Source organism: Pelobates fuscus, chromosome 5 (genome assembly GCF_036172605.1).
Source record: "Pelobates fuscus isolate aPelFus1 chromosome 5, aPelFus1.pri, whole genome shotgun sequence".
Lineage (NCBI taxonomy): Eukaryota > Metazoa > Chordata > Amphibia > Anura > Pelobatidae > Pelobates > Pelobates fuscus.
Window position 1 is genome coordinate 36,096,132 of NC_086321.1, and position 23,715 is coordinate 36,119,846.

The 23,715-nt window shown below is 37.6% G+C and overlaps 1 protein-coding gene across 2 annotated transcripts in view; it reads left to right on the forward strand.

Annotated features, from left to right (window-relative positions):
- The window catches only part of EDIL3 (EGF like repeats and discoidin domains 3), a 605,475-nt gene that overhangs the window by 573,446 nt on the left and 8,314 nt on the right, over positions 1–23,715 (forward strand). For both annotated transcript variants that reach the window (XM_063453707.1, XM_063453708.1), the window contains one exon: positions 12,336–12,491. In XM_063453707.1, coding sequence (XP_063309777.1) covers positions 12,336–12,491 — 156 coding nt within the window. The remainder of the gene's footprint in view (positions 1–12,335; positions 12,492–23,715) is intronic.

The window sequence follows — 23,715 nt, forward strand, 5'->3', positions numbered from 1 at the left end:
CATGGAACAATGTGTTGGGTCCCACGCTGTCATTTTCTTGGATACACTCACATTCCTCAGCCTCTGTGAGCCAAGAAACAAAGTGTGTTCATTTTAATATTGACATAATCTTTTCTGTATAAATGTAGCACCTAGGCTTAATGGAAATCGTTTTGTGTTCACAAAGCATGTTCGTATCCCTACAACAGAAATCACCTAAAACATTTTATTTAAAAAAAGAACTAATTGAAAAAAGAGTTTTGCATAACTATTTTAAAAACATTATAAGCACATACTGTAATATAGGTTTTATCATCACAGAAATATCATGGCTATATACAGAAAATGTGGGAAATTGTTAAAATATGATAACCATTGTTTAGTCCAATTTTTTTCATTCATCCAAATTCAATACAACCCCCATCCATTTTCCATTTTAGTTTATTTTCTCCTTCCAATCCATTTGTTGTTTAAACTTTCCCACCCGCTTAGAGTTCTGGACATAATGGCTCGAAAAGCTTAGTTTGAAAAAAAGCAACAAACACAATAGTCTCATAAATTTTTGAAACATATAAATAATTTTCTGCTTGTCTGATGCGAGAAGACCAGAGGACATGTACTGTTATGCACCGATTAATATATCAGAATATCAAAAAAAATAAAAAAACAGCCTCGCCCAAGGTTCAAAGACACATGCACACTCACATAGTGACAAGTATATTAGAAACATTTTAAGACTATGTGAATCTGTCCTTTTGCTTTAAGTGTACAACAGTAGTTAAGGCCAAAGCTCCTGCTAATATTTTGCACTATTTGGGCTCAATACTTGTTATGCAAAATGCATAAATATAGATATGTACACACAGAATGCACAATGTCCAATGACATTTAAAGCTACCTAAAACTAGAATTTAGTCAAAATATAGGCCAATATTGCATACTGTATTAAACTCACTGTAATATCAAAGTCGTAATATTAGTTGGTCCAAAATGAATGTTGACATAGGAAATAAATATGACTCTGACAGCATTACTTTATATCCAAAACCGATACACATTTCAGGACACTTGAACACCTGTTTTACAAAGAGTTGAAGTACTTCAGGCAAATAGCTTAATCAGAGATAAAAATATAAATAAAAAAAGCAGATATTGGGAACTGCTATCCATAATATATATTATTGAATAGTTGTGCTGTTGGAAGGATCTCTGTTAATAAAAAATACACAAATAGGGCTAAGTACAGAAGGAAAATATACTTTTTTCATAGCAGAATGTTTTCTGTTTGTGCTGTTCCCTGTTTGTGTATTTCGTTTAAATTTAGGTCATTTTCACAGCAGCACTGTTAAATAATTAATATTTTTAGCAGTGCTATTCAAATTCTACTTTTTCCAAGAATATTTGTAGGTAAATGGAAAACATTACTTACACCAACAAATATAAGCTACAGATGTTATTGATAAAAGATAGAGGGTCTAAAAGACAACATTTATTTTTTTGTGTGAATAAAATTTTGTTTGCCCATAAATGTGATGTACGGACTGTTAGGCTATGTATGAGCGTGTGAGTGTATGAGTTTGTGTATTGTGATGTATGGGCGGTTGGGCTGTTGTTGGCTGTGGATGATGCACTTCCTTTATTTTGCTTCTTTACTTCCTGTTCCTGTTGGCAGTTGGTGGAATGTTCAAGGGATTTGCAATGGCGGCTGCAGAAACCCTGTGTAACAATGCGGCAATATGAAGATGCTCTTATATATGTATTAATAAAGTGAGTTCTTCGTTATACAGGAATAATTGACTGAATGTACAAAACATCACAGTGGTGATGAGGTTGTAGAGCCCAAACTGACATGGCAGCCATTGCCACGATAAAGGACTTTGATCTTGTCTTGAATTTATGGGCTTCTTGGGTTGAAAGGCTTGAACAATATTTCAAAGTTAATGACATTCCCGACAATACTGTAAACAGGTTGCTGTTTTCTTAACAGTTATAGGAACCAGAACATATGATACACTAAGGAGCCTCTTACACCCAGAGAAACCTGCCTGCAAGCCTGATTACTCTGTTAAGTAGACATTTCCAACCAAAACCACTGGAGATTTAAATTCTATAAAAGAAGGCAAGAGCTTGGTGAATCCGTTTCAACATGTGCCATCAATTTACAGAAACTCGCCAGCACTAGTTGTTTTGGGGACTACCTGCCCACTGCTTTGCGAGACCAATTTGTAATGGGCATTGCAATTGATACAGTGCTAAGGAGACTGCTTACAGAAGAAGATGTAACATTTAAAAAGGCAATGAACGTGGCAAGCATTATAGAACAAGCTTCTAAGGATGCTAATCTATTACACAACAGACTGGACAACACACAGGAGGCAGGGGTAGAATATTTAAAATTAGATGCTAGAGCACAGAGTGAACCACAGGGAAAGAGACATTCAAAACAGGAACATTTACATTACAAATGTTATCGCTGTGGAGCTGCTACACATGTTGCAACTGCATGCAGATTCAAGGATGCCAAGTGTCATGCATGTGGCAAAGTGGGCCACCTACAAAGAGTGTGTAAATCCACAGCAGAGATAGGCAGTAATTGTTTGAGAGACAGAGCAAAGAATGCCTATAGAGTACAAATGCAGGAGTCTTCTGAGGATTCAAATGAACAATTTCCAGTACGAAATTTAAAAATATATAATATTGGTTCTAATCTAGCTGCATTCGCAGTTCAGGTTGTTGTAAATGGCAAGGAACTGACTATGGTTTGGACACAGGTGCAACTGTATCTATGGTTTCTTTGACAGACTGGAAACACCTTAAAATACATAGGCCAGTAATTCAGACAACGTTGAGACTGCAAACATATTCTAAAGAGTGGTTAATACCAGTGGGTTGTGTGACAGTATCAGTTACATTAAACAAGTGTAATAAGAAACTACCTCTTTATATCTTAGAGAATGGAGCACCTCCACTTTTTGGTAGGGAGTGGTTAAAGGCTCTTGGAATGCCTCAAGTGCATAAGTATCCATGCTATGTGTTGAATGAAAAGCAGACCAGACTTGACTGGATTAAGGAATTGCACCAGTGTTTGATGAACAACTAAGGGACAACAAGTTTCCTTGGAATTAAAGGAAGGAGCAACACCAACATTTTTTTAAAGTAAGAAGTGTGCCATTTGCTCTAAGAGCCGGAGTTGAGGCAGAGTTAAGGAGATTAGAGGAGCTGAATATCATCTTGAGGGTTCAAAATAGTAAGTGGGTTTCGCCCATTGTTCCTGTGAGAAAACAAAATGGGTAGATACGGATTTGTGGGGATTTCCGCATGGCTCTTAACACACAGCTTAAAATAGATAAGTATCCCCTTCCTAGGATAGATGATCTTTTTGCATCCTTGGAAGGTGGCCAGCAATTCACCAAAATGTACTTGAAAAATGCATACCTACAGTTATTTGTTAGAGATGTTGCGAACATAAAATTTTCCGTTCGCAAATGGCGAACGCGAATTTCCGCAAATGTTCGCGAACGGGCGAACCGGGCGAACCGGGCGAACCGCCATAGACTTCAATAGGCAGGCGAATTTTAAAACCCACAGGGACTCTTTCTGGCCACAATAGTGATGGAAAAGTTGTTTCAAGGGGACTAACACCTGCACTGTGGAGTGCCGGAGGGGGATCCATGGCAAAACTCCCATGGAAAATTACATAGTTGATGCAGAGTCTGGTTTTAATCCATAAAGGGCATAAATCACCTAACATTCCTAAATTGTTTGGAATAACGTGCTTTAAAACATCAGGTATAATGTTGTATCGATCAGGTAGTGTAAGGGTTACACCCGCTTCACAGTGAAAGACCAAACTCTCCGTTTAACATACCGCAAACAACCGCAAACAGTCCATTTGCACAACCGCAAACTCCCCATTTGCACAAGGTTGGATACCCAGCTAGCCATGTCCCATTCCTTGTCCTCCCTGATGTCATTGAAGGTCTCTTCCTCCACCCAGCCACGTACAACACCAAGGGTCCCTGAAAAGTGACAACAAGCCCCTTGGGACGCCTGCTGTTTGGTCTTCCACCTCCACAAAGCCACCTTCCTCCTCTGACTCCTCTTCTTCAGACTCCTCTCTCTGCATTGCCTCTCTCTGCGTTATTATAAGGTGTGTTAAGTAGTACTATTCCTATCAGTTTAATCCCTGTTACGTCCCCTATCAGGGGACGTGTATATGGCATCGATTTTAGGAACCGGGAGATGGAAAAAGATGCTTGGTCGGTCCTCCTACTTCAAATTTGGGGCACTGCACGTGTAATCTAATGTGCCACCAGATAGGAGTGGTGTGTTAAGTAGTACTATTCTTATCAGTTTAATCCCTGTTACGTCCCCTATCAGGGGATGTGTATATGGCATCGATTTTAGGAACCGGGAGATGGAAAAAGATGCTTGGTTGGTCCTCCTAGTTCAAATTTGGGGCACTGCACGTGTAATCTAATGTGCCACCAGATAGGAGTGGTGTTTTAAGTAGTACTATTCTTATCAGTTTAATCCCTGTTACGTCCCCTATCAAGGGACGTGTATATGGCATCGATTTTAGGAACCGGGAGATGGAAAAAGATGCTTGGTCGGTCCTCCTACTTCAAATTTGGGGCACTGCACATGCAATCTAATGTGCCACCAGATAGAAGTGGTGTGTTAAGTAGTACTATTCTTATCAGTTTAATCCCTGTTACGTCCCCCTCATCAGGCCTTTTTTAGTCGAATGTATCGCCCACTGTCAGTCCCTTCAGGATCCATCCCTCATTCATCTTAATAAAGGTGAGGTAATCTAGACTTTTTTGACCTAGGCGACTTCTCTTCTCAGTGACAATACCTCCTGCTGCACTGAAGGTCTTTTCTGACAGGACACTTGAAGCGGGGCAGGCCAGAAGTTCTATCGCAAATTGGGATAGCTCAGGCCACAGGTCAAGCTTGCACACCCAGTAGTCAATGGGTTCATCGCTCCTCAGAGTGTCGATATCTGCAGTTAAGGCGAGGTAGTCTGCTACCTGTTGGTCGAGTCGTTCTCTGAGGGTGGACCCCGAAGAGCTGTGGCGATGCGTAGGACTTAAAAAGCTCTGCATGTCCTCCATCAACAACACGTCTGTAAAGCGTCCTGTCCTTGCTGGCGTGGTCATCAGAGGAGGAGGATAACTTTAACCTCTTCCCCTGTTAGATTCCCGTTGTGCTGTGACATCACCCTTATACACTGTGTAAAGCATACTTTTTCATTTATTTTGGAACTGTTGCATCCTTTCCGACTTGCGGTAATTCGATAACATTTCAGGCACTTTCTGCTTGTACCGGGGGTCTAGTAGAGTGGACACCCAGTACAGGTCGTTCTCCTTCAGCCTTTTTTATACGAGGGTCCCTCAACAGGCACAACAGCAGGTGACAGACACCTGACAGACAAATCCGTTTTCCTGACACTGCAGAATCCTGCAGTGCCCCCATCCCATGTTACTGAAGGGGTAGCATATGGACTCATACAAATCAACTTCGATCACGTATAACAGACAGCCTATCAAAGTGGGTAGGGCCACTCATGATATCTGATATCTGGCATGGAGTTTGACATGATGACGTTTCTGAAGTCTGCAATATACCTGCTCCTGAGGTTTAAGATCAAGATAATCTTCAAGATGTGGTAGGAGGTGATATGGAGTAGATACCCCACGAAACTCAGGAACAAGAACTTCCAAGCCACAATACAAGTAACCATGAAGGCTGTGGTCAGGAAAATACTGGGCATTCAATAAGAGAAAGAAGGGCCATAAACCACTGGCAACCGCAAGATCCATTAAGGAACAATAGTCGGAGAAACTCCACAGTGAGAAGGCATAAATGGTATCCTAGTAGGAGTAAAATAAGCTATTCTGCAAAAAAGATTGTAGAACTGGAAGATGTTGGACAAATGATACAGATTAGGAAAATATTTTTAAATTGTTCATTTATTATTGTTGACTTCTTACTATTTTGTTTTCTTTTCTTTTGTTGAGAAAGGAAGGAGATATGATGCATTGACTGTTAAGCTGTGTATGGACCGTGTATGGACTATGCATGGACTGTTAAGTGTGTGCGTGTGAGTGTATGAGTGTGTGTATTGTGATGTATGGGCGGTTGGGATGTTGTTGGCTGTGGATGATGTACTTCCTTTCTTTTGGTTCTTTACTTCCTGTTCCTGTGGACAGTTGGTGGAATGTTCTAGGGATTTAAAATGGCGGCTTCAGAAACCCTGGGTAACAAGGCAGCAATATGAACATCCTGTTATATATGTATTAATAAAGTGAGTACGTCCTTAAACAGGAATAATTTACTGATTTGTACAAAACATCACAATAAAGAGTGTCAGATATCTTTAAAAAATTAATATTCTTTTCAAAAGAAACTAGATATCTCATAGCTAAGTATTCTACAAAAAAAAGGAAGATTTCTCAGGCATCAGGCTAACCGCAAAGATCCCTACAAAGAATCAACAATCAATCATTCCTTTAACTTGTTCATATTATAATATGAGACATGTTACATAAAAGAATGACTGCTAAATAGCAGATAGCACAAGGGACTTTCTTTGTAACGGTAGATAACACAGAGGTCCGATGAGGGATTCCATGAACTTCTTCAGAAAACAGTAGATAAGAAAGCTTCAAAATTAGTATTATTCATATTCTGTGTAAGATAGGAAATAGATTGTAATATGTGATGCAATTACTTTCCTCAAATGCTTATCTCTATTAGCTTCTGATAAATTGTATCTGAGTGTTTGAGTCAATATTAGATTTTGTCAGCATATGGCGTGATGTACATATCAATGTTGGCCTTTAAGTATTTCTTGTCTGATACATACTTCATGGTTAGTATTTTACAGATCTTGTTGTGCTGTAGATATTGATTTTATTTTGAAATGATGCATATATTAATAAGTTCCATAACTAAAGTCTTCGTACAATTTATGGCTCAAGAAGGTTATCATTTTATTGTATTTATTAAAACCGCAGTGATTCGCAAACAAATATTTCAGATACAAGTCAGATCTCACACAGTATATTACTGGGAGGGGGTAGGAATTGCTTCTTATAGCTCTACAAAAGCTACAGATTTGATTATGAATGTCAATCTCTTTAATTAGAATTAAGAAATTAAGAGTAGTCTGTATTAAGAAATAGAGGAGTGTGCTTAATTACAAAAATATAAATTCAATATCTAGGATTTCTAACATTTTGGGGAATGTGCAAAAAAAAAACGGCACCTTAATGAATGAATATGCATTTTAAGTTACTTTTTACTTATTGTCAAGTCCATGCAGTTATATATATTTTGTATGCTAATCAGTAGCATTTTGATAGTTTGCAAGTGTTTAATAAACACGTGTTAAATGTTAAGATACTAAAATACTTTTTTATCCTGTCCATGAACTGCCAGAAAAAATTCTGATATTTCTTCAAGACTCATTATTGCTACAAAATGTTTTATTATACATCACATTTACACGTTAACCACGCTAACACTAACTGATGTATTGTAAATCTACTATGTTTCCCTGTACGCTCCAGCGGCCTTGACTTGCTATGCCGTCTGTCTCTGTCTGTTCCAATATATCATACATTTATATGACGAGTGCATAGGGATTTGAAAGTTATAGTAGGTGATTAAATATGTTCTAATTAAAATTATTTGTTGTTATCAATGCATTAATTTAAACAAAATACATATTATTTAAGCATTTTCTCAAAGGGTATATTTAACCCCTATTCCCAAATATTTGACAACGGTGAAGTTATAATTCCTGTTTAGATTTGTAACACACATTTGAGAAATTATTCATTGACCTGACTGGTTGATAGTAAGATACTATCACGGTTCTTTCTCAGTAATAAAGTGAAAGTTAAAATAGCTGTCACTTATTCAGCTTTATTATAGAATTATAATGTAAACATTTCTGACTTTCCCATGTCATCAATGCAGCAGGGTCATGTATAATAATGCCCTTATTTTTTTTACTTTTCGGTTGCCATATTTTTTATCAGGCAGTGTTGGACTAGTTACTGTATATATTAAAAGAAGCACTAGGTGAGTATTAACAGTGAGTATTCTCAGTCAGTGATATAGGATTTTGATATATTTTATATCCTTAATATGTTCTAAAAGGGCATTTCTCACCAGGGTCTGGGACTAAAAAAAGGGCCTGGACTTTCATACCACATGGCAGCATATTTTTTAGCGCCAACGTTTAAAATGTTTCTCACCTTCCAAAACACTATTTCCCCCTAAAGTAGTGTGTCTATAGGGGTTTAATTGTACAGCATGACAGTGTGTGAATGTGAGGGGATTTTATACAATGTGTCCGTGTTTGAGAATGTGGGCTACTATTTATTGGATATGTATTGTATAGTGTGTCAGTGTGTGTTAATATGGGCTGTATTTGTACGGTGTGTTGGTGTGTTTGAATGTTGGAGTGTATTTGTATATTGTATCTGTGTGTGATCTATTTATATAGTGTGTCAGTGTGTAAATGTGGAGGTATATTTGTATAGTGTGTGTGAATGTGGAGGTGTATTTCTTTAGAGTACCACTGTGTTTGAAAATCACGCTATATATATGTATAGTGTTTAAGTGCTTGTTAATGGTGCAGTGTATTCGTACAGTGTGGAAGTGTGTGCAAACTGTGGATGTTTTGTGTATCATGGTGGTATGTGTGACATTCTTTCTGTACTCCCATTCTCTCTGTAACCTTTTAGCAAATTTCCCCCTCTACCTGCATAACTTCTTTTGCCTCTCTCCTCATCACCCTTTGGTACTCCATACAAACTCTTACTAAACAAGGGCAATATTTTCTTACCATTGTGGCAGATGGCCATTCCAGGCATGTTTCTCATATATTCTTCAAGTCTTCCTTTACCCTAAACAATATTAAAAAGGAGTAGGTGGAGTGTCTGTGTTTTATGCAGTATGTATTCACGGGTTTACTTTTCAAGTAATATATTGAAGTTAAATGAGCTGTAGCTATAAGCCACTGACTTTACAATGTACTTAATATATTACTCAATAGCAATGCTAATTGCAATTCCTAACAGAAAACATGTTCTTTATTTTATTGTATAGAACACACAGGCTTTTAACCTGGGAAAAGCATGCGGGTCACATAATCAGATATCAGACATTGTAAGCCTTCTTAAGTCGTCCACGGAGCTAAACCTGGGAGAGAATTAGTCTTAACAGAACAATCCTGGTTCTGATAAATTAATGTGTAAAAAACCCCAAGTGTAAAAAAGATTACTGCACCAGAAAAAGATGTAAATGTTTCCATAGAGGACCGAAGAGATTTGCAAGGGCAGGTTTGTTACAGCTGTATGTAATATCCAGAAACTATCTAGTGAACCTAGCATCACAGGGCAGCTTGTCTTAGCTTATGCTCTGGGTTATTGTACATTTCATCTAAAAACAAAAAAAACAAGTGGTTTTGGTTTTTGGATAATTAGTGATTGCAGCTTATTTATTTGCACGCGCAATTGATTTAATTTTCTTAAAGCGCTATCCACTTTTGAGCTATATTATAAATTTCATGATTAAAATCAAAAGTAGCTCAACTGGAAGCATAGCTAACATTTTTCAGTTCCATTTCGATTTTTGGACAATACGCCCTTTAGTAAATTACTCTGACTGTTGTTTAGATATCGTGGCTTCTTGTACCCTTTCAAATATAAATGTTTGATTCAGTCTGAAATTTATTAAGGAATTAATCTGGATAATGTGTTTTGGATTCTGAATGAGAAAGTAAATCGTATAATCATTTCTAGAGTGGTTTGTTATGTTGATGAGTAACTTTTATATTTAAGATATGTTATATTTGATAATATTTTGGTATGGTGATTAAATCACTGTCAAGCTTAATGCATAGTATCCCATACTTTGATTATAGACCCCTGAGCATACATACACAGTGATCTGGTGACGTTTGGTTTACTGGAGAGAAAATACTTTATTTTTAAACATATTTGTCAAATTAATTTTTTTTTGCAACCCAAAAGCTGTTTAAAGACTACAAGAAAGCAAAAAAATAATAAAAAAAATGCATTCCACTTTCTGGTTACAAACTATAACATAAATACACTATAGTATAAATAATGTTTAAAATAATGTTTCAGAATGAATGTATCCCTCCTTTTACAGAATAGTTTTTATAGTTCAGTTAATTTCTCTGGAGAACATTCAAAGCCTGAGTTCTTCACTGATCATGAATAGGAAGGATTCAGGTATAATGTGTACATTTGTACTGTTATTTTAACAAGGATGTTTTTTGTTTCCTAATCTATTGATCCATTGAAAGAGATTTTTTTGTATGAAAACAGAAAACAAAACTTTGAATTCACTTATTAGATAGGGAGTTTCAATAATAAAATACAGTACTTTAGTAAAGTGAATTGAATATTGTTTATCCTGTAAAATAAAATAGTTTTATTATATAAAAAGTGTATGTCTCTGCAATGCAACAAATGTTTCCAGTTAGATAGGTCTGTCTGTCCATCCACCCAACCTTTCCATCTATCTATTGATCCATTCATTGACAAATCAATTGGTTTAGTGAATCATCCATTCATCAAACCATGCATCCATTCATCCATCCATCCAACCAACCATCCAACCATCCAACCAACCATCCATCCATCCATTCATGCATCCATGCATCCATTCATCTAGTCATCCATCCATCCAACCATCCATCCAACCATCCATCCATTCATCCACCCATCCATCCATCCATCCATCCATCTATCTATCTATCCATCCATCCACCCAAGCAACAATCTATCCATCCAACCAACCATCCAACCATCCATCCATCCATCTATCTATCCATCCATCCAAGCTACAATCTATCCATCCAACCAACCAACCATCCAACCATCCATCCATCAATCCATCCATCCAACCATCCATCCATCCATTCATCCATCCACATATCCATCCATCCAAGCAACAATCTATCCATCCAACCAACCAACCATCCAACCATCCATGCACCCATCCATGCATCCAGCTATCTATACAGCCAGCCAGCCATAAATCCATTCATCCATCCAGCCATCATCCATCCATCCATCCATGCATCCAACCACTAAATCTATTCATCCATCCATCTAACCAACCATCCAGCCAGCCATCAATCCATTCATCAATCCATCCATCATCCATCCATCCATCCATTCATCTATTCATCCATCCATCCAACCATCCATCCATCCATCTATCCAGCCAGCCAGCCATCAATCCATTCATCTAGCCATCAATCATCCATCCATGCACCCATCCATGCATCCATCTATCCATCCGTCCAAGCAACAATCCATCCATCCATCATCCATCCATCCATCCATCCATGCATCCATCCACCCATCCATCCACTAAATCTATTCATATATCCAACCAACCATCCAGCCAGCCATCAATCCATCCATCCATCCATCTATGCACCCAGCCATGCATCCATCCATCCATCCAGCCATCAATCCATCATCCATCCATCCATCCATTTGTTCATCGCCCCATAAAGCCTTACAGCCTTAGGGCTCAGTTCTCAGATATTGTTCAACTACCTTTTCTATCAAAGTTTAATTGAAGTTCTTAACTCAGTGCAAAATGTTTTGAGTTTGGTCAGGTTGTGGAGACCTGAGAAGGTAAATTCAAATTTCAGATCAATATATTCATCCTGTAAAAATATTTAGACCTATAGTTTATAATTCCCTTGTTATTTTGCCACAATTCTCAGTTTAGTGAATAAAATTATCAATACTGAAAGGAGTGAGACGTGTAAATGCACAAATATATATTTATGTCCACACATTTAATTTAGGATATAATGTATGTCTAGTACCAGATTAGTACATCATTTGTATTATTCCCACATATAGCTATTTTCAGATTGCTGATTTCCCGATAGTTGCATACCAAAAAAAGACATACTTAAAATGTCATGCTCATTATGGTTTTGCTGTAATATATTAAATATGCAAACATTAATTTTGTAATTAGATAGATTATACATTTAGAAATTACTGGTAACTATCAATCAGAATACTGCAAAAGTGTTTTTGATGTCTAGTAATATTCTTTGATCTTTACATCCTGAAGTTTTCATATATATTCATGAGAAGAGAAAAAAAAAACATTTTTACATGCAAGATGCGTATGATAAAACAAAATATTTCATGATTGCATAGATATTCTTTGTAACCTTTTCAAAGAGGTTTTTTTTTTTACATGTCACTATTGGAAGAAAATGATATGCCTGTCGTACTGCATGACAATAAGATCTCTATACATTTTATTTCTAGGTGGATCTTATTCGCCCGACAAAAGTAACGGGAATAATCACGCAAGGAGCTAAAGATTTTGGCCACGTGCAGTTTGTGGGTTCTTACAAACTAGCTTATAGCAATAATGGTGAACACTGGGTCATATATCAGGATGAGAAACAAAGAAAAGATAAGGTATGGTGTATGATACTCAGACGATTTTAAATTGCATTTCTATTTTTTTTTTATAGTTTATTTATTACAATAAATGTATAAAAGTGTGTAGAAAATGATAATAATTCTGCTTACTGAACCTGATTATGTGCATTAACATTTTAATAATGTATGTTCTTTGTATATATCTACTTTTCCCATGGTTCTTCAGTGATTTCCCACATTCCATTGCATTGTTTCAGCTCAATGATTTGAGATCAGGGCTTTTTCTTTCTCATTCAGATGAGGACATCAGAAGCACCCATCTTTAACAAGCAATTTGATTTGGTTGTTGAAGTAACTACAAGGTGTAGCTGTATGGAAAGCTAAATTGCTGTGTTTCTACGAGAAATGTGGTTCTTTTTCTAGTTTACATAGAACAAACTAAGTTAAACTGTAGAATTTGGTGGTAACAATCTTTGTCTTGAAAATATATTTTAAAAGGTAGACAATCATAATGGAGGATTTCCTTTTTACTAATGACTGTATTTCTGTTGGCAAAGTTAGTGCAATAAGCAAACACCATGGACAGAGTTATTCACAAATCTCTGAATTTCAAAGAATTAAATCCAAATGTCAAAAATTTATCCAGCAAAGCTATAGTCACAGTTTGACTACAACAATTTAATTTACTACAATTTAGATTTTAATTAATAAACCCTGTCGAAGAAGGGCTGGTATATTTTTACCTGCAGAGCAAGTACAAACAAATGGCCCTTTAAAAAAAAAAAAAAAAAATCTCACAGACTCCAAATCCCAGAAAAATAACCTAGTGGGCAAGTCCAGGTCTGGGAACCTGAAGATCGCAGTACACCAACCCAAGCACAAATGTCACTATATTGAAAGAAATCTACAGAGTGCTTGGCTAGCAAGCAATGACCCTGCATAGTTCCAGGCTTCTGCCTCTGCCTCCTGCAGTATTCTATCAAAATACATCCCAGAACAACCACAGTTATTCTTAACCAGAAGATGTATGGTGCGCTGTGAGTCCATAGTCCACAACCCATCTGTGCAAGCGACCCAGGGGTTAAATGATCTGTTGCCCAATTAGCAACCCTCCTCTACCTCTAGTGAGTATTTTGAGATGTCTTCAAATTTACTACAATAAATTAGGAACTGCACTCAATCCCATTACCCTGAACCAGGGTGCAACTAAACCTTGACCCAGAACCAGGTCCTAGGTACGCTATGCAGGAAACAAAGAGAGGGTCAGGCACTCCAACGTTCAAGAAGGTAACTTTATTTGAACCAAATGACAAGTAGCAGCAATGTTTTGACCTATGAGGTCTTTCTCAAGCTTGACCAGTAGCAGCAACGTTTTGACCTATGAGGTCTTTCTCGAGCTTGAGAAAGACCTCAAAGGTCAAAACGTTGCTGCTACTTGTCATTTGGTTCAAACAATGTTGCCTTCTTGAACCTTGGAGTGCCTAAACCTATCTTTGTTTCCTTCAAATTGACTACAGTGACAACTCATGTTAGGAGTTTTTTAGAAAAGTTTTTCAAAGAAATTATATCAATTATGATAAATGTATGATTTGTCCTGTCATATAAGAAGGCAATTGTTATGTGCGAATAAAAATACATTGTTTTTAGTATTACAAAATAAAGTCATACAAAAAAAATGATAATAAAAAATAAAAAAAAATAATACAATGAATTATTTTACTTAGGGCTGAGTTGGTGTGAATAGATCACAAATGTGATAATTTTAAAGGAAAAAAGACTATTATTAATTCTTCATGCTATCTACACTGAATGTATTACACTAATAACTTCAGTCTGGAGTGTTTCTCAACAGTTTATTTAATAACCTGAGTGTTCTTGCAGTTGCTCTGGTAGTGTAGTACTGCAAAACAGAATTAAACACACACAGACCAAAATACATAGATGGAATCAGCATGAAACACGGATATGCATTGGGTATAGATAAAAGAAAATTAAGCAGATGGCATTGGAAACTGAAAAAAACAAAACATCATTTATGAAGTTGGTAGGTAGTAAATAAATAAGTAATTCTTCCAACATGTACATGTATGGCTGTTGGTTGTTGTGTCTTCACTTCCTAATTTCTCTAATATAAACAAGTGTGGATATTGGTGTCTGTGTTTTCGGGTCTTAAATTATTTGATTAATTTAAGTGTATTTCTTGATATATTTGGCTTTCATTTTCTATTTATTTATTTTTTTTTACCTTGAAGCCATTCGTGCCCTTTTCTGCACATATCTCTTTAGAATATTTAAATAGAGTTAAAGACTTTGTTAAACACACTGACCCCAGGTGCTTGAAAGGTGTCTGTAACAAAGTACTTACAGCTCTGCCAATGGTATGTACTGATCAGACACTTGTGGGATAGATAAACAGTGAACAATTAATGTAGACGAATGCTGAGATCATTTATCAGAGTAAGGGCTCTGTCATTTAATTAACTACTAGATATTTGTCATGCAGTATGATTGCTGTAGCTAATGTTCTCAGACATTTAGGAGTTCGGCAAATCACCTTTTCTGATTAGATTCTCGCTTACTGTGCATGACACCTCTGATCCAATTTTATCAATATATTAGTAATACTCTACTCAATCTGTGAAATGAAATAGAATTTATCATATGCCTTACGGAAATTACTTAAAAAGTCCATTCCTAAATATAAGTTCTTTATATTTTGGATCTTCTGGCGGATATATTATCTGTTGGAGATTTATTACTTTCTTGGTGACTAGAGTTTTTTCCACCACCAAAAGTACATTTTGATTTGAAGACAAAAGAGGAATATGATATGTGTCACAAATATTTAAAATACAATTGTTTCTCATGTTACTGAGTTTAATATAAACACATTCTTTACATTTTATTCTCATACACAGTGCCCATTATATTAGCTACATCAGGGGTCAAGTCCTGGGGAAAATGTGTGGGAACTCACCCAAGATCCACTTCCCCCCCCCCCCCCCAAAAAAAAAAATACACTCGTATGCATATATAAATGCGTGCACACACACACTGACAGGTGCACACACACACTCAGACACACACATACACTCACAAACACACATACACTCAGACACTCACAGACGCACACACATACTCAGACACAGTGGTGTATTTTAATTTTGTGCTGGCCTAGCCCCCTAATCTAAATTCATCACCCCTTCCCGTCAAGGGCGCACCTCTTCCTTATTAAGAACCCACCCCTTACTCTTTAGAATCCTAGGCACTATAATTCCCTCATGTCCTCCCCTCCCCCACTTGACACTGAAGGGGTTAAAATCATATGGGTATTTAGCAGACGATGGATGTCGTCATGCACAGTGTGAGGACGTCCAGCATCAGTTAGCTAACCACCCAAAAGCCACTAGAGGTGTAGTTACCCCTCAAGGTAATTATTGCAATAATTACACTTGCAGGTTTAAGGGGACTGGGACACTGCACCCAGACCATCTCAATGAGCTGAAGTTGTCTGGGTGCCTATAGTGTCCCTTCAAGCACACTCTCTGACAGACACACACGCATGCACTGACACACACTGGCAGATACACACTGACAGTAACACACACACTCAATGACAAACACACAGACATCTCTGATTTGATATATACACATTCACTGACACACACTCATTCATTGACCGAGAGACACACACAAACACACTGACAGACACATACTAATAGTCACACACACACTAAATGACAGACTCTCACTGATTTGACAGACACTCACAAACATACACATGCATACACTAACAGAAGCACATACACACAAACATATACATGCATACACTAACAGAAGCACATACACTCATACACACACATACATACGCTAACAGACGTAAATACACTCATAAACACATATACACTAACAGACATACATACACTCATACACTAACAGACATAACTACACTTATATACACACACACACACACTGACACAAACACACATACATTAACAGACACACATACAGTAACATACATACATACACACACACATGCACAAACAGACATATGTACAAATTAATAATACTATTAATAATTATTAGAATGATTAATTTCCCACCCACCCAGCCTCCCTACCTTTTGGGAATGCTGGCATAGATGGGTCTTTGGGGTCCAGTGGGGCTGCAGTGAGGCAGGCGGCTGTTCTAATCAGACGCGGCAAGGCAGCTATGTTCTCCCAGCTCTGCTCCCTCACGGGCTGTCTACTGATGCCGGGAGCCACAATATGATGTCATATTCCAGCTCCCGGCATCAGCAAAAGGTGTGCAATGGAACAGAGCTGGGAGAACATAGCTCCCTCACCGCGTCTGATAGGTAGACAGGCGCCCGTCGGGGGGTCCGTCAGGTGCCCCCCCCCCATGACAGGGGGAACAGGGGGGGTCATTTGGGGGCGGCCTGGTTAGTGCCTGCAGGGGGAATGACGTTCCTGCTGTGAAAAAAGTGCAGGAACGCCATTCCCGTGCTTTCCTGCAGGACTCCAGCCCTGAGCTACACGTATCTAGTATTGATAGACCATGTTTGCTTTTAGACTTATCTTTGCAGAAGGAATTCAGTACGTTTCTGGAAACATTTACTGAGTTTTTTGTCAATGATAACAATAGTGTACTGTTGCTTGAAATGTTTCAGCCAGTCATCATGATGCCTTATTCCACCTTGCTCCAAAGTTGCTTTCTTCAATTGAAAGCTGAAGACTGTGCAAGTTATTAACTTGAAATGATGTCACCGTCATGTGTTATAAATCAGCATCAGATGATTTATGGTTTGTGATAAAATGCAGCATTCTTCTGGAGTTTATAAATTGCTCATGGTCATCAAAAAATCTTTAATATATTGTGACAGCCGAATGATGCTCAGTTGGTATTATTTATCATAAGGGTTATTCACTAATGTGAGAATTAAAAGTGAATTTAATATTTAGAAATGTCTGGACTGTAAAAATCAGATTATATGTCGGTTATACATCTAGTTCTGGTATAGGTATTTGTTCCATAAATTTGAAATTCCATTTACTGAGTAGCCCTGTACGTGTCTAATTTATACAAAGAAAACAACCATCATGGATTTTTTCTAGAATGGAAAAAATGCAGAATCTTTTTATAGCACAATGTAGTATATGGCAAATCCTGGCCTTCCATGCATCTCATGTAAACAATCAAGATTCATAAGACCAGGTAACATTTCCAATTTTCGTTCTGCTGATTATATCCCCAGTGTAGCTTCAATTACCTGTTTTGCTCGGTGTGTTCTCTTGTTGATGTAGTTTATCTACTTCATTGTTCAATGTATATGTATGCAAAGATCCTCTCCTGCACACAACCATTTGAAATAAAGGTTATTTTGGTAATTGTAGCCTTTGTGTTTGCTTGAATGAGCAATACCAAGATTTCAAGTTTCAGGCTCAGAACTGAATAGACTTTGTTAAACGCACATTCTGTTTAAATTGTTAAATCTGTAGATGGAACGTATATGCATGGTACCATCATACCAAAGTCAGCATCATCTGATGTGTCTTCTATGTTGTAATGTTTGGTCAAATGACACCTTCTGCTTAATCAGCCTTTTTATTGAGTTATATCCACATTTATTATCATTATTATTATTATTGCCATTTATATAGCGCCAACAGATTCTGTAGCGCTTTACAATATTATGAGAGGGGATTTAACTATAAATAGGACAATTACAAATAAACTTACGGGGACAATAGGTTGAAGAGGACCCTGCTCAATCGAGCTTACATTCTATAGGAGGTGGGGTGTAAAACACATTAGGACAGGAATTTGCAATCAAATAAGGTGGGCTGCCCTTTAGGAGAGGGCAAGAGACAGGTATGTGAGGTAGGGGTTAGTCTTGGAGGTCATAAGCTTTCCTAAAGAGATGGGTTTTAAGGCATTTCTTAAAAGATGCAAGACTAGGGGAGAGTCTGATGGCGGTAGGCAGGCTATTCCATAGGAAGGGAGCCGCCCGTGAGAAGTCCTGCAAGCACGAGTTGGCCATACGGGTGCGGACAACGGACAGGAGGTGGTCACGGGCAGAGCAGAGAGACCGAGAAGGGACATACCTATGGATCTGTGAGGAGATATAAGAGGGGCTAGAGTTGTTCAGTGCTTTATAGGTGTGAGTTAGTACCTTGAATTGACTCCTATAGCATACAGGAAGCCAATGTAAGGACTGACAGAGGGGTGAGGTGTGAGAGAAACGACTAGAGAGGAAAATCAGTCAAGCAGCAGCATTCATTACGGACTGTAGGGGTACAGTACGGCTTTTGGGAAGACCAATCAGGAGAGGGTTACAATAAGCCATGCAGGAAATTACTAGAGCATGGACAAGCTCCTTGGTAGTATCTGGTGCAAGAAAGGGGCGGATGCGGGCTATGTTTTTAAGATGGAATCTACAGGATTTGGCAACATAATCTGCTGTTTGACTCTACTAATGAATCAATGTATCTAATAAATCAGATTGAAATAGATATGCAAATACTTATAGTGCAGCAAATAAGTAGATTGATTCCAGATAATTTGGATTTGAAACTAAATTACTGTTTTAGAGTTACCACTTTAATAAGCTAAGACTTGTGCAGGCTGGGCATGCCTTGCAGATAAAGACTCCAAGCACCAGGACTACTTCAAATAACTGAAGTGGTCATGGTGCTTCAAGTAACCCTTTAATATTCTCAAGTATTAATGCCAGTCTAGAATAAATTGCAGTGTTGTACTTGGTTATCATTGTAGTATACTGTAAGCTTAGACATGCACATGGGTTTGCAAGCTTACTATATTTATATAACTTATCCACATAGTACTGTTCATATTTAAAAGCTCACTTCCCTTGAGATTATCATGAAGATAAAAGGTAAGTCAATACTTGGTTCCTTGCAGGAATTGGCATAATGTTTACTTTGCTGCACATCTCTTCTTAGCTCAGTTTCACTCCGTAAAAAGGTCCATGGTAGTTTCTGTTGACATTATCAAGGCCCCTAATAACCACATCTAGCTCAGTTGCTTGAGATGGCTATTTGCTCCCTTCATGATGGTGAGTTTGTGCTAACTGGGGATTTAGTCAATAGTCATCTCGGTAATTCCATAATAAGTGTTGAGCTCTTGCTATCTTTGTTTAAATTATATTTGTGCATGTTGCTTCATGCTGATATGAGATCATCTTCAGATAGTAAGCTCACTGGCTATCTAACTAGACACTTTATATTAAAGAGCTTCAATGGCTAGATCTCACCTCATTGACAGAGCCCACATTACTTTTGTATTTACATAATTTTATATTGTACTTTTTTTCCACTTCATTTTTAATCCCTTAAGGACGCAGGACGGTTCAGGACCGGCATCGGCATTTTTCCATTGCCGACCGCTGACGGTCCTGAACCGTCCTAACTTTAAGATTTACTTACCCGATCGCCGTCGTTACCCCGGCGGCGATCGGCTGTGCTCCCGTTGTGGGGAGACTTCCTGCAGCCCAGACAGTCTCCCCATGGCAGATTAGGACCCCTGTGGCCATGTGATCGCTCAACAGGGCGACCACATGGTCACAATAGGTGCCCATGTGTCTGCCTGCAGGGGGACTGTCTGTGCTGACAGGCAGTCTCCCTGCCAGTGTAAAATCAGAAAAAAAATTAAAGTTAAAGTTAATAAAAAAAAAAATTATATATGTGTATATATATATATATATATATATATATATATATATATATATATATATATATGATATATAGACATATATTATACCTATATAATATATGTCTATATATCATATATATATAATGTCATACTAAGTGTATTTTTATATTAATATGTACATATATTAATATAAAAATACACTTATAATTAAATTACACACGTATATATATATATATATAATATATATATAATAACTATATATATTGTATATATATATATATATTATTATAAAATACAAATAATAAGTAATTTAAATTAAATTAAACATGTAAAAATAATAATAAAAATGCACAAAAAAATTATATCTCTATACGAAATTTTATTCTAACTGTATTTTGATATTAATATATATATATTTATATCAAAATACACTTAGAATGAAATTGTATATATATATATATCTATGCATATATAAATAAATAAAAATAATACGAACTATTCATATGTCCATATACAAAATTACATAAACAATTATATAAATATACACGTAGACTTCAAATATATAAATATGCATATATATTTAAATTCTACGTACGTATTTATGTAATATTTTTACATAATTACGTTATTTTATTGATTGCAATTTAAGGGACCTGCCTGCCAACCCAGGCCGAAAGTCCAGATAATTTTATTTGCTATCACTGTATTTTACCCTGTAACGTTCTACGACACCCTAAAACCTGTACATGGGGGGTACTGTTTCACTCGGGAGACTTCGCTGAACACAAATATTAGTGATTCAAAACAGTAAAACATATCACAGCGATGATATTGTCAGTGAAAGTGACTTTTTTTGCATTTTTCACACACAAACAGCAATTTTACTGATGATATAATTGTTGTGATACATTTTCCAATTTTGAAACACTAATATTTGTGTTCAGCAAAGTCTCCTGAGTATAACAGTACCACCCATGTACAGGTTTTATAGCGTTTTTGAAAGTTACAGGGTCAAATATATGGGTCAAATATTTTTACATTGAAAATGGCCAGGTTGGTTACGTTGCCTTTGAGAGCGTATGGTAGCCCAGGAATGAGAATTACCCCCATGATGGCATACCATTTGCAAAAGAAGACAACCCAAGGTATTGCAAATGGGGTATGTCCAGTCTTTTTTAGTAACCACTTAGTCACAAACAATGGCCAAAATTAGCGTTCAATTTAGTTTTTTACTTTTTTCACACACAAACAAATATGAACGCTAACTTTGGCCAGTGTTTGTGACTAAGTGGCTACTAAAAAAGTCTGGACATATCCCATATTGAATACCCTGAGTTGTCTACTTTAAAAAAAATATGTACATGTGGGGTGTTATTCAGCGATTTATGACAGATAATAGTATTACAATGTCACTATTGATACATTTTAAAAATGTATGTTTTGAAACCGCAATATCCTACTTGTACTTATAGCCCTATAACAAAAAAATAGCAAAAAGCATGTAAACACTGGGTATTTTTAAACTCAGGACAACATTTTGAATCTATTTAGCAGTTTTTTCATTCGCTTTTCTAGATGAGTAAAATATTTTTCACGTAAAAGTCAAAAAACATGTATTTTTAAAAATTTTTCATCATATTTTTTCATTTTTTTTTTTATTTAATTACATGAGATTATATAAATAATGGTATGTAAAGAAAGCCCCTTTTGTCCTGAAAAAAACAATATAGAATTTGTATGGGAACAGTAAATGAGAGAGCGGAAAATTACAGCTAAACACAAACACCACAAAAGTGTAAAAAGATGCCTGGTCGCAAATGTACAACATCGCAAAAACAGTCCGGTCCTTAAGGGGTTAAAGTGCTGTGGAATATGTTGGCATTTTAGAAATGCCAATAATAATAATAATAATGTTCAAATAAAAAAATAAATCAGCAAAAATAAAATTATTGTTTCCTTTCTGTTTGCAAAGTTGCATATTGGAGAGATATAGAATAATATATACAAAATTACATGTATTGAAATTAAGTATGTTTTTTCTGATCAAATTGATCACTTGGGACTTACCTGTGGAGTAGGTGAATAAAACTCCATGGCTAAATTCTGAACGACTTAAAGCGGCACTGTCATGCCGAACTTACCTTTCTCCAATCGATTCCTCTTCTCCCCCTCTCTCAGGATCTGTTATTCATTTTTTCCTGTCTGCTCTAGTTTTCTTTAAAACTTAAGAAAAATTAGGGACTATTTCTCTTATGGAGGTTTCCTATGCAGTGACCAGCGGAGGAGCAAAGTGTGCTTCGTTTCCGGTGGTCAAAGCAATTTTCCCACAATCCTTACCTTTCCTCCCTGTTCCTGCGATGCTTCCTGTCACTTAGACAGGACGCCGGAAAAACTGCCGAATTGCGTTCTAACAGTTTCTCCATTCGTGTTAGAACGCAATTCTTTGTTCGTATCGGAATTTCATTTGAATGAATGAAACTACGATCCTATTCATTGCCGCGGTGGGTGGGGGCAATAAATAACAACTATTGTCCACCCTCCCAGCCCCCACCCCTGTGCGGTGGGTGGGGACCTTATATAAGAATGGTGGTTGGCCTACTGTCCTCCCCCCTGGCCCCCACCCCTCAGCGGTGGATGGGGGCCCTAAAAAACAATAAGGGGGGACCTTCTGTCCTCCCTCCGGCCCCCACCCCTGAGCGGTGGGCGGGGGCCCTACTGTCCTCCTCCTTGGACAGGGGGACAGAATGGTGGGGGGGACCTACTGTCCTCCTCCTTGGCCCCACCCCTGAGCGGTGAGTGGGGGACCTAAAAAACAATAAGGGGGGGACATACTGTCCTCCCCCCGGCCCCCACCCCTGAGCGGTGGGTGGGGGCCCTAAAAAACAATAAGGGGGGACCTACTGTCCCCCCCCAGGTCCCCACCCCTGAGCGGCGGAAAATTCACCTCCCACCCAATCAAGGTGACTAGTGGTCTCAAGCCCCTAGTCACCCCTCCACCCAAATAAAACTATCCCCTACCTAACCCCTCACCCTAAAAATAGTGAGGGGGGAATAAAATAACTAACATGTAAAGAAAAATAAAACTTACCATTTGATGTCTTTGTTTTTCTAAAATCTTCATTTTTAGCCCCAAAAAAGACAAAATACAAAGTCATCATACCCGTCGAACTTAAAATAAAATAAAAAACCCCAGCGCAAAAAACAAATCTCGACGAAAAGGAAAAAAAACCCGACGCTAAAAAAATTAATCCATCTTCACCCATGGAGGGCTCCGCGCAGACTGAGCTCTGCAGGGCTGGGGGAAGGCTTATTAAGGCTGCTCACTGTTTAGTAGACATGCCCCTACTCACGGTATAGCGAGTAGGGGCATTTGGGAGATTTTAATCTCCCTTATGCTATTATGGGGTCATGTTGACCCCCATAGATTGAGGGGGAACCTGGGTGGGCTTAGGAAGTGGTGGGGAGCACTGCTCCTTGCCGCTTCTATCTTTACATATTACAAGGAGGGAGCTGAGCGCCGGTAGCTCCCTCCTTGTTATAAACTGAACGAACAAACGAACACTGATATTCGGTGTTTGTTTGTTCGTCT